The sequence below is a fragment of the Zeugodacus cucurbitae genome, chromosome 6 (assembly GCF_028554725.1).
Source record: "Zeugodacus cucurbitae isolate PBARC_wt_2022May chromosome 6, idZeuCucr1.2, whole genome shotgun sequence".
NCBI lineage: Eukaryota > Metazoa > Arthropoda > Insecta > Diptera > Tephritidae > Zeugodacus > Zeugodacus cucurbitae.
In genome coordinates, this window is record NC_071671.1 from 23,510,651 (window position 1) to 23,526,569 (window position 15,919).

The window sequence follows — 15,919 nt, forward strand, 5'->3', positions numbered from 1 at the left end:
ACAGGATAAAACCACAGAAGAACTGTTAAAAATTGTAAATGGACAAATTCCGGTTGATTTTTTCAATGGTTTGATATCAATTCCACCTGGCATTTGTCAATTCTCTTCAACGAAAGACGAATGTATATCTGAATACATTGGCCAAAATTATAAGTAACTACGATTGGTTGAGTGCACGCGCAAAATACCGTCAAAAATACCGATGTTGATGACTTAATCAAATTCAGGGAGATTTGTGTGTTGAATTTCTAAATTTTTTGGATTTGCTTGACATGCCGCCGCATCATTTACATCTTAAAGATGGATTCGTCATTATTCTGTAATTATGTCGAAACTGTGTAATTGAACCCTGATTGTGACGCAGCTATCGAATAATGTGATAGTTGCAAGAATTTTGAAATGGACTTACAAGGGGCAAAATGCTTGATTCCACCAATTCCTCTGAGTTCCAACGATTTGCCATTTCAGTTCAAACGAATTAGTTTCCACTGAAACTTGCATTTGCGATGTCAATCAACAGGTCACACAGACAGTTGCTGGAAATGTGTGGCATAAATCTGGAAATGCCATGTTTTTCATATGGTCAGCTATATGTGGAGTGTTCACGGGTTGAAAAACCATCTTCTATGTACATTTACGCTCCGGAACAGAAAACAAAAAATGTTGTTTATCAAGTTGCGTTACATTGAAAAAATAAAATGTAGAAAAATCGAAAATAAATGGTTTTCAATACAATCTAAATTCAACTTTCTTTCCTTTTCAAAACAAATAATTTCACAAAGGGCAACGTCTGTGGGATCAGCTAGTATGTATATATACATAAAACAATACATTTTAATTTCATTATTTTTTTAATTGAAAAAAAAAATTTGAAAAAAAATTCAAAAATAAAGAAATTGTTAAAAAAAAATATTTTTTTATTGTTATTATTTTTTTAATTTTAGAAAAAAAACAAATTATTTTAGAAAAAAATTAAAAAAAAAATTCAAAAATAAAGAAATTGTTAAATAATAAAATATTTTATTATTATTATTATTTTTTTAATTTTAGAAAAAAAAATTAAAAAAAATAAATTTAGAAAATATTAAATTTTGAAAAAAAAAATTGTGAAAAAATTAATATATACAAAATACATTTCTATATAAAAAAAATTTTTTTTTTTATTATTAGAAATGTTTTGTTTTTGAAGAAATAAAATTATAATTTTTTTGTTTTTGAAAAAATAAAAATTAAATTTTGAAAAAAAAAATTAGTTAAAAAATGTATATACATGTCTATAAAAAAATTTTAAATTTTGTAAAAAAAAAATATTGTTAAAAAAATTAATATACATGTCTGTTTATAAAATTTTTCACTTCTTTCTAATCCCCACTTAACTTTAGCAAGCATCCATCCCATAGTTACACTTTATTGCTTCTCTCTCTTCTACTAACTTTCTCATTACTTTAACCTTGAAAGTTCACTGAACTTGCTTTCTTAACAAATTTCTTAGCAAAATATTTAATTAATTCTTTTTGCATTGGTATTCTGTAAATATTTTGCGGCTAAAAAACCAGTTGTCACATTACTAACTATGCGGTCTTTCGTTGTTGTAAGCACTCCAAAGCATGCCAGAACGAGTTCGCTGCTTAAGTCTTTTGTTAATTGAAGAAAGTGATTAATTGAATTATTTTTAAATAAGAATAGGTTTTAGGTTTTGAAACGAGGAATATAAATACTTTTGAGTGGCTTGTATGTTGTAGGGACTTGCTTCATATTGTTGAGAAGAAGTTAGTTGAAGAGGAAGGCTTGAAGTTTTTTGTGTAAATTTGACTTGGATTTCTTTGTTGGAAATTAATTTAGACTTCCAATGCATGAACTAACATTCAAATGTAACTCTGATGATCAATACTAATATATAAGTGGATACAAGCTAGTGTTCCATAAGTTCAGTTGCCGAAATTACATTGTTGAAAATTAATGAGGTAGATATTTCAGCGACATCTCGACTTTATATAGGTTTCCAATGTATGAACTAACAAAAAACTGCAGCCTTGGTCTCTATGCTAATATCAAAATGATGGTATTACCAGTGTTCCATAAGTTCAGTTGTTATAAAAATCGGTATTAACTTTGGAAACGGGTTGATTTGAATGCTGTTGAGTACCATATATTTTATAGGCACTTACTTAACACACTTGAGAAGTATATAGTCGAAGAAGGCTTGAAATTCTTTGTATACATTCAACTCAAATTATTTGTTGGGAAATTATATAAGTATACATTTTCTAGGAAATTTAAATCTATATAGATTTTCAATGCACGATCTATAAATGAAATGCAACTCTGTTGATCAATACTAAAATTTAAGTGAATACATGTTAGTGTTCCACAAGTTCAGTTGCTCTTTTTAAGCATTATCTGCAACATTATATGCGAATATTGTCACTATTTGTCAATATTTTCGTTCAACTTCAGTAGCTTTTATGTATCCAACGAATGTGTAGCTACTTTGACATTTGCATATTTGCTTTTGAAGCCAGTCGGAAAATATATATATTTAAATATATTTATATATGTATTGTTGTTGTTAAATGTGTGTTCGCTTTACCATTTGGTTGCTGCGAATTTCTGCTTTTGCAACTCGCTCGCTTTTTAAACACCTCAGCGTGTTGTGTGATACGAACAAATATTTAGCTAAGCTACTCGCTATTTGTTTTAATGCTCTATGCTAGAGATAAATAAATATCTATTTGCATATATATACTCTCATAAGTGTATTTTATGGCTGAGCAAATAGACTGGCTGCAAAATCTATGCTACATTTTATTTAAAGACAAGCTTTTCGCTTAGTAAATTATTTGTTCTGTTGTTGTAATTTGTTATTTTTTTAATTATTTGCAATAATTTTTTATTTTATTTTATTTTTGATTTTTATTTGATTTTATTTTTTGTTTATTTTTATTATTTTCTCATACGAGCTATGTGTGTACACAAGCAACACCAACAAACATATTTGCAAATTGGCTGTACATAAAACTTTTGACTTTTGCGTTTATTGCGAAATTATTGGAAATTAAAAGTTTTAAATTATACGCTGCGTTTATCGCCAGTGGCGTGCAAAAATAAACTGTTTATTTTGCATTAATATGTTGTTCTATGTGATTGCTAGTTTCGTGGCTATTGAGATTAGCTTTAATAACTGTGTGTTGTCGCTGATGTCCTTGAATTAGAAGCTTGTTGTGATTAAAATGAAATTATCATAACTAATTGGGGATGGATTTTATAGATGATTTGCTTGATTGGAAATTCGTGTATGAATCTATTTTTATTTATTCTTAATGTTCTTTTAATATTTTCTTTTATTTGAACTTAAACATCTCTCAGCTTCGATACATTAAAATTTTTCAGAAACTAAAGCAATTGATATTCACTTTAGAGCTATTTTATATTTCAATGCGGTTTTAAAAGTAAAAGAAAGAAATTTATGGTATTTTAAACAATAATAAGATATTTCGAAATAAACATAAGTATTATCAAAATCAAGACCATATTTAATGGCAATCAATAAATTAAGGCGAAATCGAAAGAGAATGCAAATTTTGTACCATCATTGGTATAAAGTAGTATATTAAAGTATAAAATTACATTGGGTGATATGTTTAGAAATATACAATTTCTTAGAGGGACAACTGTCAAAATTAATATAAGAGGTGTCCATGCTGTAAGGATGATCATTGACCAGTTCAAAAATTTATTCAGCGAGTTATTGTTGTTGTTCCAAACAAATTTGAAGATTGTTTGATTCTTAGTCGATTAAAGGTCGACGTCCGTTCCGGTTACGATCATTTATTTATTTGAACACTGATTGACATAAAATTCGAAAAATATGTGTATATTTTAAGGTGATAGAGAGATTGATAGGCGAACACCTTCCTGATTCAGAAATATTTATTATTATATTTATTTAAAACGTCGGTGTTGAAACTTATGAAAGAAACTTTACGAATATCGATATCCTCGTATTTATCTCGAAATTCTCGAATCTCGAAGTAGACTAATACCAGAGGGGTGTATATTTATGCACAATCAAAGAAAGTAAGCACTATTGTGAGTTGATTTTTTACAGTACTGTAGAATCCCGATTATCCGAACATCGATTTTCCCATTATCCGAATGAATTCGTCTCGGCTCTATTTGTTAATTAAAAATGTTTTGACGGCTTCAGAAGCTTTTAATGATCAAGATGTTGATTTTAAGCGGTTTTAAAGACAGGACGAATCGGATCCCATACAGTTGTTATAATTAAATAACATCAGGGACTTGGCCACGATGAAAAGATGGGACTCATTACGTCAAAGATCAATCAGAAAGTATTTTCAATAAAAATTGAAAATTACGTGGGTTTTGTGTAGTTCATGATCGTTATATCTCTTGTTTTATATGTATATCCGCTTCCGCTTCCGTATGTTAACAATCAATCAATTTCACGTCGAAACGACATAAAACTGATCTAAAAATATTTATGTAAAAACAACCGTTATTGAAGAAATAATTTATTATAGAAAATTGCTCATTATTTCGTTCGAATTTTGAACTCATGTACCACCCTGTGGAGGTAAGGAGCTGAGAGTGAGTTAAATTAAGTTAAAGAAAGCTTTTTATGACCTTTTTTTACAAACAATAAATAAAACCAACCGAATTCAATTCTACGATATCAATTTTTATGATATTTTTACAACATTTTACCTTAAAAAAAGTGTGGCTTAATTTTTTGCTGCAGAAAGCCATTTCTTGTTCCATAAATTAAAAAAAGAACTGAAAACAACAAAGTTCTTAATATCGCTTAACTCACAAATACCAAAAACAGTCACCACAGCAAAAGAAGGTAACCTGAAACGTGTGTACATTTCTCTTAGAACTTAAACATTTCCTGCTTGTTATTGCTCCACTGCAATTTTTCACAGCCGTAAATTTTGCATAAAACCTAAAATATTACGCACACAAAAAATCACAAAAGTCGGGGAGAACAAAATCTGCAGCGAGTGCCACACACAATGATTGGACAGTAAACGTGATCGTTATAGCTCTTATTTTATATGTATATCATATTATCTAAACGATGCATTTAAATATGTAATGGTTTAAATGGTTTAATAATTAATTAAAATTCAAATATTTTTTACTTTGCTTTGAAATCGATTATCCGGATATTCTATTATCCGGAATATTCCTGGTTTTATTTGTTCCGGATAATCGGTATTCTACTGTATGTAATTCTATCAGTTAACATATTGAAATTTCTCCAATATTCACTGGAGACCATTTTATTTGTGGTAGTGTTGAAATTTTCTGCTTAAACCCCATATTGGCAGTTAGTTCAGAGTTCAGCTGGGTTAGACTACCGGTATTGAATAACTTCGCGAGTTGTATCGGAAATTCGAAATAAGTTTCCGTTATTTCGCAATTTTACTGCCGTATAACATACGGAAGCCAGAAACAATGACAAAAGCGTGGTCCCAGCAACACGTACGCGTAAAGATATAAGTGTGCCAGTTTATGAAAATATAAAAATATTTCAATTCACTTTTTCATTTTTCACTCGTTAATGGAATTTTCACACGAAACGCAAAATTTGTTTTTATTATTGTTGTTATATAAAATGTTTTACAGTTAAATGCACGCGCCGTTTTTCTGCAAAATTTTGTAATATAAAATGCGAATTCAAGAATGGAAGAACTACAAGCGCTAATTGTACACGTACATATGTACATCCATATGTTTTATATATTATATATACACCGCTATGCGTACGCTTGGTGGTACAATAAACAGTATTTCCGGCCGTCAGCGCGTGCACAAAGGTCACCGCGAAGCGTCGCAAAAAAACAAATGAATAAACATATGCACATAGTGAATCTAGTTTGGTGCTGTGGGAAGCAGCGGAAGTGATAAAAAAACAGTCGAAAAAGCAAACATATTTGTTTATAAAATTAAAAATACAACAAATACTAATTAATGCTCTGCTTTTTATTGCCTTTTTGTTTGCGATTTTATTTCATTTTCGGTTTATATTTTCACGGATAAATCGCGTTTCTGCTGCAGAAAATTGGCAATTGATTATTTTGCTTGTTTTTTACCGTTAGCGTTTCTCAGCTAATTTGAGTAAATTTTGGTGAATTCATTATTGGTGTGGCTAACTTTTACATACTTCTTAGAGGTCAAATTTGGCATTTTAGGGTTTTACATATATTAAAGCGGTTAATCCGATAAAATTTGCGATGAGTAAATGCAAATTAATTCATTGAATCTATGAATCATGCGAATGGTTTGCTTAAATATTTTTGCATTTATTCTGAGAATATTTTTTAAATAATTCTTTTATAATTTCAATCAATGGAACTTTGAGGTTATGGAAGGCACGGTAAAAGTCGTCATAAATGTTTCATAAATGTTTCATAAATGAGAACCTAGTGGTAAGACTATGAAAGTCTATGGACGTTTGAGCATATTCCAATACCATATTCATATTCTATAAAACCAATTTTTTGTTCTCAAAACACATTTTAGCCAGACATTTCAGTTGCGGGTACGATCTCTGTTCAAATTATCAGAATAGTATCTACAAACGGCTCAAAAATTACGAATATTTCAAAGATCTAGGCTATAACAGAGAGGAAATATGCGAAACAGTGGTTCCAAGACTAAACTATAGACCAAAAAATCAGAGATTGTTTGACCACAGATCTAGGGGTGACACACATTTTATTCTTTACCATAAAAGAAATCTACGGAAGTAAAGAAATTTAAGAGATTTACCGTTATAAATTGAACTACGAGCTTTAGAGTCTTCACTGAAATTAAAATACTTATCATAGCAACCAAAATAATATTACCGTTATGCAGCCGAAAGCCTATGATGCTAGCGCTGCGTACTTTAGTTTATTTAATAATTTGTTTATTATGTAAGCTTTAATAAAATAAAATAAAAAAATTACCGTTATGGCCATTTTTGTGTACTATTAACTATCATTAGTCACGATATTGAGAAACACCTGGTCAAGTCTATCAACACAAGATTCGGAAAAGAATTCGTTCAATCGAAATGTCAACCACAAAGACTGATTCATTGGGAATTATTTCATGATTTGCTCTTCTAGGACTTGTTCAAAGAAAGGGATTTGCCTATACCGTCTTTAAATAATATTAAACCTAACAAGATATAGAGTGAATCGAATCTTTCATAATCGAGTCAAACGAAGTGGCTGGCCGACAAGAGAACAAATGATCTGATTCTTTAACAAGGATAGACATTCATTAAAAGCTTCTGAGATTTAGGCTACAACGGATTTCTGGACCTCTTCCAAACATTAAATGTGGATGGGAGGAAGTGAGATTCTTAGATGTTTCCGAATTGGTTGAGAGGGATTATCATCCTATTTTTGAGCTCTACTTTATTACAATTTAAAGAAAGTGTTCCACAAGTTCAAACATACATACACACTTCCGCTTCCGTATGTTAACAATTAAACAATTTCACGTCGAAATGACATAAACTGAAAAATATTTATGTAAAAACAACCGTTCATAAAGAAATAATTTATTGTAGAAAATTGCTCATTATTTCGATCGGATTTTGAACTCATGTACCATCCTGTGGAGGTAAGGAGCTGAGAGTGAGTTCAATTAAGTAAAATAAATCTGTTTATGAAGTTTTTTTTTACTGAAATGACATAAAATCTGTCGAATTCAATTCTACGATATCAATTTTTATGATATTTTTACAACATTTTACCTTAAAAAATTTTAGCTTAATTTTTTGCTCCAGAAAGCTATTTCATGTTCCATAAATTAAAAAAAGAACTGAAAACAACACAGCTATTAATATCGCTTAACTCACAATTACCAAAAACAGTCACCACAGCAAAAGAAGGTAACCTGAAACGTGTGTATATTTCTCTTTGAACTTAAAAATTTCCTGCTTGTAATTGCTCCACTGCAATTTTTCACAGCCGTAAATTTTGCATAAAACCCAAAATATTTCGCACACAAAAAAAATCACAATAATATGGGGAGTACAAAATCTGCAGCGAGTGCCACACACAATGATTGGACAGTAAGCGTAAAAAATTCCCGCTAAAAGCGATGATTTCACAAGAATTTCAAGCACCAAATGGCTGGTATGACTGGATGACGCTTGAGTCAAATTAAAGAGTTTGAGAACTATGAGTAAAAAATATTTATTACAAATGAACAGTGTGAAGTAACACTCATGCAATCAGCCAAGAAGCACTTACCTTGTGTGTGTACGACAGCAAGCAGCGACGTAGCGAAGAACATTAGCAGCAGCCCGCCGTGGCCGCGATGTGGTGGTATTCCCATGCTGGAACCACGCTTAGTAACTTAGTATGTGCAGTTATTTTATAGTTGTTGTTATTGTTTTGTTATTATTATTTACTTTTATTTTTTATTTTCTCACCCGCAGTTCAAACAGTTTCTTAAAACAACTTCAGTTGTTGTTGTTAAATTTGTAAACCTTTTGTTAAGCGAAATATTGTGTTAATTAATTCTTTGTTACACAAAAACTCATTTATTTATTTCGTGCAGTGCACTTGTATGCGGCGTGAAAACATTGATTGCTTTTTATTTTTTTATTGTATGAATTATATTAAACTTTTTTTTTAATTTTTTCTTAATTTATTTTCGTAATTATTCCTTTGTTATTAACGCAGCGCGTTTTTATTAATTATTCACATTTTCGAAAACCCGTTCGACATGTAAATACGAAAATGAATTTTACCGTTATTTTGGCGAACAAACAATTATTATTATTAATATTGAACAAAGAATATCTGCGCAGTTAAATATAAACACGTCGGCAGCGCGAGTTTAAGCGAAAACAAAAACAAAAATGTGAAATATAAAATGTAATTTTTTTCAATATTAAACCAACAACAACAACGTTGGTGGCTGCTGTCGCAAGCGACTTGTATCTGTAAGTGACACGCAGATTATGAACATAGCCAGCTACATACATATAAATATGTATACATAAGTATGTAATCTTGTATCATGGTGCTCAAGGTTATGCGCAGGCAAGTCATACACACCAATTGCTATGTATGCATGTATGTATGTCTGGTGATTTTTTAAGAGCTTGATAACTTTTTTAAAAAAAAAACGCATAAAATTTGCAAAATCTCATCGGTTCTTTATTTGAAACGTTAGATTGGTTCATGACATTTACTTTTTGAAGATAATTTCATTTAAATGTTGACCGCGGCTGCGTCTTAGGTGGTCCATTCGGAAAGTCCAATTTTGGGCAACTTTTTCGAGCATTTCGGCCGGAATAGCCCGAATTTCTTCGGAAATGTTGTCTTCCAAAGCTGGAATAGTTGCTGGCTTATTTCTGTAGACTTTAGACTTGACGTAGCCCCACAAAAAATAGTCTAAAGGCGTTAAATCGCATGATCTTGGTGGCCAACTTACGGGTCCATTTCTTGAGATGAATTGTTCTCCGAAGTTTTCCCTCAAAATGGCCATAGAATCGCGAGCTGTGTGGCATGTAGCGCCATCTTGTTGAAACCACATGTCAACCAAGTTCAGTTCTTCCATTTTTGGCAACAAAAAGTTTGTTAGCATCGAACGATAGCGATCGCCATTCACCGTAACGTTGCGTCCAACAGCATCTTTGAAAAAATACGGTCCAATGATTCCACCAGCGTACAAACCACACCAAACAGTGCATTTTTCGGGATGCATGGGCAGTTCTTGAACGGCTTCTGGTTGCTCTTCACCCCAAATGCGGCAATTTTGCTTATTTACGTAGCCATTCAACCAGAAATGAGCCTCATCGCTGAACAAAATTTGTCGATAAAAAAGCGGATTTCACATTTCGAACCGAACACTGATTTTGGTAATAAAATTCAATGATTTGCAAGCGTTGCTCGTTAGTAAGTCTATTCATGATGAAATGTCAAAGCATACTGAGCATCTTTCTCTTTGACACCATGTCTGAAATCCCACGTGATCTGTCAAATACTAATGCATGAAAATCCTAACCTCAAAAAAATCACCCGTTATTTGTGATTGCGCATGCGCGTAAGAAATGCAGTTCCTGCTATTTTTGTTGTTGTTGTTGTTATAACTGTCAATTGTAACTGATTTATAAGTTTTAGCGGTTACTATCTTAGTTGTTGTTGTTGTTGCTAGACAATGTGTCACTTCCTTGCGTCATGGTTGTTGTTGTAAGTACTTAAGCTATAAAAACTTAAGAAAAATTTAACAAATACATATTTTTTAAATATTTTTTTTGTAAATGGCAACCCTATTACTAAAATTTTTAAATCTCTGTAACTGACAGCCTATTTCAACATTTTTTTAATTTATAAAAATATTTTAATACAGTAATTGTTTTTAATATTAAAAAAAATGGCTCGTTATGTGGCAACTTTATTCCAAAATATAACTAAAATTAAGATTTTCCAGTTAGTTAATGAGGCGTTCACTATTTGGTACTTTTCTTCAGTTTTACTTTTTCCGTTAGGTGGCAACGCTTTTTCACAATAGCTTTCTAAACTCGCATGGTATATATTTATGTTAAATATTTTCTATACAGTTTTACGTTTTTGGTTAAGTGGCAACTATATGAGTAAAAGATCAAAGTAAAATTGTTAAAAAGCTAGTTAAACTATGCACTAATGCATCGAAATGAAAGCTAATATTGTCCATTTGTTCTAATTTGTTGAAAAACTAAATTAAAAGAGAGGCAAAAAAACAAAAACAGGGCAACCAATACTAACCTCACTTTTTAAAGCTTACATTTAAAAGTAAACAATAATTCCAAATGCAGCACCAAAAATCAAGGTAAACTTAAAAAACCATAATCAATTTGAAAATAAAAGTGCTCGCTTTTCAAACACTTGCTCACTGAAACTGTTAATATTTGCTTACAACAACAACTACTTATCTCTAATTTGCTTCAACTTGCATTTTCGAACATTCATTTTTATCGCCGTTCGTTCAAGCATCATTAATGAATTCAGTCAATGACGATTTGGTAGCAACGCCGAATTGGGCTTGTTCGCGTTGCTTAGCTTTGCGCTTTAGCGCTTGAATTTTAGTTATGCAATTGCTAATTGATAGTTGTTGTTGTTGTTTTTGTAGCGGTATTTATAAAAAACAACTAGTATATTATGACTGTTCATAGCGTATCAAAAGTGTTAGAAGTGGATTTGTGTGAGCTTCGGTATTTTTGAAGCGGATTTGAAGTAAGTTGAAGGAATATAATAAATTAAATTAAATTAAATTATATTAAATTAAATAAATAAATAGTAAATAAATATAATAAAAAGGAAAATAAAATAAATTATGAATTAAATTAGTATTAAAAAAATTAATATAAATTTTAGGCTGTTTTTGGCTCTGCTAAATGTTAGAAAAGCTTAAATTTTTTTTTGTTTTGTAATCATTTAAACTTATTATTATTATTATTATTATTATTATTATTATTATGTTAACTATTTTTAATAATTAAACATTTATATACAATACTTAATAACTACAAGTGAATGTAAATTAATTCAAGAAAATAAAAATTAGCTCAAAATCATTAAAACATCTTTAAATTAAATGAAAAAAGTTGCGAACAATGAAACTAGGTATTATTAAGTTAAGTTGTAAGTGCTATGATCATTTCATTTTATTAGCTATTGATGCTTTTTTAATGAACACACTATTTAATAACTCATAAAATAGTAGATTTTCGATTTTGCTTCCCAGCCTACTTGCTTCTTATTGCTACGCTGATATGAAAGTAAATAAAAATGTATAAAAAATACTAGCTATCAAGTTAATAAAGGTATTTTCTAATAACACTTCATTTCACACTTTCTGATATAACAATTTGTAAAAAACTCAATAAATTAATACCGTAATAAACCTGTATGCCTATATATATAACTGTATCCAATATCAGTAAGTAGAGTATCAATTGAAAACTATCAACACTCTCCCTACCAGCATTACTTAACTCAGTTACAGCAGCTGTGTGGCAAAACAAAAGACTTGCGAAACGAAATTGCATACAGGAAAAAACAGCCGAAGCAAAGCAATCGCTCGGTAGGCGTGTGCAGCGCCTATAGACTAGTTTGGTGACTTTATTATTTAAATTTATGTCTACTTTATATTTACTGCTTTTTATTTAATTCAACCGCTTCGTTTTGATTTCTGCGTAAATGTCGTTGTAGCGAGTAAACGGAACTCTTGCTTGGAAATTTTTCAACATTCAACATTCCCATTGAATCATATTTCTGAGGTATTCGTAATTATAATGAATCACTATTAGTATTATAACGTTATTGTTAAATTTTCCACCATTTCTTCATTTGCTTTATTTTGACTTTTTTGATCTATTATATGTTTTTCACTTTTATGCTTTTTCAATGGGTCAAGTCTTACGATTTTTTATTGAAAGTGCTGTTATTGTTGCATTCATTAGGCGCTTGCACACTTTTTACCGTTGCAATTGCATTGAATGTGTTTTTGTTATTTGCGCTAATACGATTTTTGAAAATGGAGAGTAAGTGAAATGTAAGAGAGTGGGAGGGAATAGCTTTATAAAAAAATATTACAAATATAGAAAAAAAAAACATTATAAAGGAGTTAAATATGCAAAAAAAATGCCAGGAAAAAAATTATTATTACAAACATTTGTTTCCTATTTGATATGAATTTAAGTATTAAATAATAAAATAAAAAAATAAAAATTTGTAAATAATGATTATGAATATTTATTTCAAATAGAAAATATTTATATATAAACTTATATATAGCTTATTTTGAAATCAAAATTTTGTATATTTACTGCAATTTAATTAAAAAATTTGATTATCAATTAAAATTACTGTTTTATTTAAATCCATATGATACTCATATGCTTAAACAATTATTTTTGTAATGTCTTTCTTTCAGAATTTGAACGGAAAACAACAAAATCCAACAGTTGCTTATAATGTTATTTATTTACATACATTTTCTGAAGTCGTTACCACTGTATATTAAAAATTTTGTGGATTTTATCAAACATGAATACATTTTCTTTAAACTGAATACATTTTCTATAATAACATTCAAGTTATCCACATTTTCAGTCAATTTATATTATAAAAACACAGCAGTCACTACCCGCTTATCGGCGGTATTATCTCAAATATGGTAACGACAAATACAAGTACTTGAACACTTGAACACCCCCGCCCTGCGCGCAGAGCTGATGTTGAAATGCAAAAATGCTTCATTGTTGCTTGCATACAAATTAATAAGCGACTGAAATTCAAGATACTGTGAACGCCGACAACAACAACAAGCTTTAAACATACAAATAACAACAGCAACAACAACACTAAGAAGCACAGCAACGCTTGACAAGTAAGCGAAAAGTTAAATAAAATTTGTTCAAACTTATATATATTTTATATCATATTTGTTTTTGTTATATTATATTATATTCATTTGTTGTTGTGTGCGTTTTGTTGGGTTTCTTGTACGCAAGCGCACACTTGTATGTATTTCTTTCATATTTTCTTGCATGCTTTCATTTGTATGCAAACTTTGTATATTTTTGGTGACTGTGCAGTCAAACAGCACAACAACAACAATAACACTGTGATAATTTGTTGTTTATAACAGTCAAAAATCCATATGTACTAATTATTACGCATAAAACAAAACGAATTGAATAAATGTTTGCACCAATTCGAAAGACTTAAGCAACAAAAGCTTTAAATGCACACACACACATACATATAAATCGTTGTTATTGTATTACACTACTTTGTTATTATTAGTTTTGTTTTTGTAATTATTCGCACAATTTTTTTTCTTCATTTACTATTTTTTCGTACCGCGCACCAGCCTTAAACCGTTCATAAACGCGTTTCGAGACAAACTAACCTCAGCTTTCGTAGCTGGCCAGCGTCAAGGTAGTCGAGTTGGTATAAAATGTGGCTTATGGTATGGGCTTGGCTGGTTGGCGCAGAGTGGTAGCGCAAGAATTACTAGCTGTATAAGAAGCGTTGGTAATGACAAAGAGCCAAGAGCATAAAACGAGCTAAGGCAAAAGACTGAAATGAGCAAATAACAGAAATGGTAGAAAATATGTGGGATTTTAAACGCAAATGTGGAGAGAAAAAATGAGAAGACTCACTATTTGTAACATAATAACACCAACAGTGTAGCTTTAAGTGGCATTTGTGAGTGTTGAAGAAGCAAAAGAGTGTTTTGAGAGAGAGCGTTGGACAGGTTGGAGTGTAGTGATTATTAGACGTTGAAGCTTACGTTACGTAGCAGTTGTCCAAACGTGAGCGACTTAAATTTTAAGTTAAACTAGTCAAAGAAACCTAATATTATATGTATGATTCAAATAAAATCCCAGTTTATATCTAAAATTATAGAAAACTGAAATTATTTTAATATAAGGCACCACTTTGCAAATTAATTAGTAAGCACCGAGTGTATTTCAGACAAAATAAGTTTTCATACAAGAACAAAATAAATTCGATACACAATTGTTGTCCTAACTTTGAGGGGCCCCGCACTTTAGCCAACTACAATGACAAATAGTCAACAAGATATTTATTAATTACTGTAGGTCTTCTAAATATCACAATATCGAAATGTCTTCCCACAATTAACATTTCCTACGCTGTGTTGATAATTGAGGTTCTAAATGATATACCTAATACAGTGGAACTTCTCTAACTCGAATCACCATAATCCACAAAAAACTTCGAGTTAGAGAGACTTCGACTTATAGAATTTTCATTAAAACGTGCAATTTTTGAAAAGGCTGTGATATATAGATTTACACAATGTCTTATTTATTTACTTCGCATAAAGTTTTATGTACATACGTTAAAACAAGTATTATGTAATTTTGCGTGTTGCAGTTTGGAAATCTTTGGCTCTTAACGTCTGTATCTCATGCCTATGTTAATTGATTTTTGCAATCCATAATTATCAATCATAGCTTTTGTTCGCCTCTATACGTTATAGAGGGACTCTTTTGAAATTCTGCCTCGATAGTAAAATTTTAAATTTTGTATAACGCCCTGGTCGAAAAGTTCGAGTTATGGAAGGAAGTTTGCATGAAATTTTACATCTATTGCCATTTCAAAAGTGCGAGTTATGGAGAACTTCGAGTTATAGAAGTTCGAGTTATGGAAGGAAATTTGTATGAAATTTGATTTCTAAACACTATTGCCAATTAAAAAGTTCGAGTTATGGCGATCTTCGACTTATAGAAGTTCGAGTTATGGAAGTTCCACTGTATATCGTATCCACATAGTCTACCAACACACTTTCCATATCTATAAATAGAAAACTGATATATTTTTCATCCCAAAAGTTGTGGATTCTAAAACGAACAAAGAAATTGCTTTGATATCTACCAAGCTTTACAACTACCAGTGGATCCTTGGTTCAGCTTTACGTTCTTTTCCTTGCTGTTGCTAGCCACACACCGCATACCCAAAATTTCCAGCAGACTAGCAAAATAACTTATAAGATAATCACTTAAAATTAGTTGTAGTCGACTGCAGACATTATATCTGTGTTTTAAAAAATATTACAAAGGTACGTCAATACCATAATAGTCCTTCAATGGTGGCAGACATAAGAGGAAGCTTCCACAAATATTCCAATATTACATATTTTCACCTAAAACCTTCATACCGTGCACACACGTCTAATTTTGATAAAAATAGTGCACATAAACTAAAATGTTGACCGATAACGGCGCGTTCTTTTAATAAATTTAAAAAATCAATACGTAAAAAGCCACGACAAACTAGTTTTTGTCGCAAGTAGTCCAATTTTGGCGAAGAGAAAAGAAATATAAAATGAAATAGACTAAATATTAAGCGTTAATTATTAACTGTGC

The 15,919-nt window shown here is 30.6% G+C and overlaps 1 protein-coding gene across 6 annotated transcripts in view; it reads right to left on the reverse strand.

The window, feature by feature from the left end:
- The window catches only part of LOC105210743 (uncharacterized), a 102,590-nt gene extending 88,569 nt beyond the window's left edge, over positions 1–14,021 (reverse strand). Inside the window, exons 1-2 of one of the 6 annotated variants that reach the window (XM_011181882.3) lie at positions 13,871–14,021; positions 8,277–8,515 (exon numbers count right to left, since the gene is read on the reverse strand). In XM_011181882.3, the coding sequence (XP_011180184.1) occupies positions 8,277–8,361 (85 nt within the window). In that variant the 5' untranslated portion in view covers positions 8,362–8,515; positions 13,871–14,021. Of the gene's footprint in view, positions 1–8,276; positions 8,695–13,782 lie in introns of all 6 variants that reach the window. The other 5 variants (XM_011181881.3, XM_011181880.3, XM_054235072.1 and 2 more) reach the window with 5 other exon arrangements.
- Between the last annotated feature and the right edge of the window lie 1,898 nt (positions 14,022–15,919).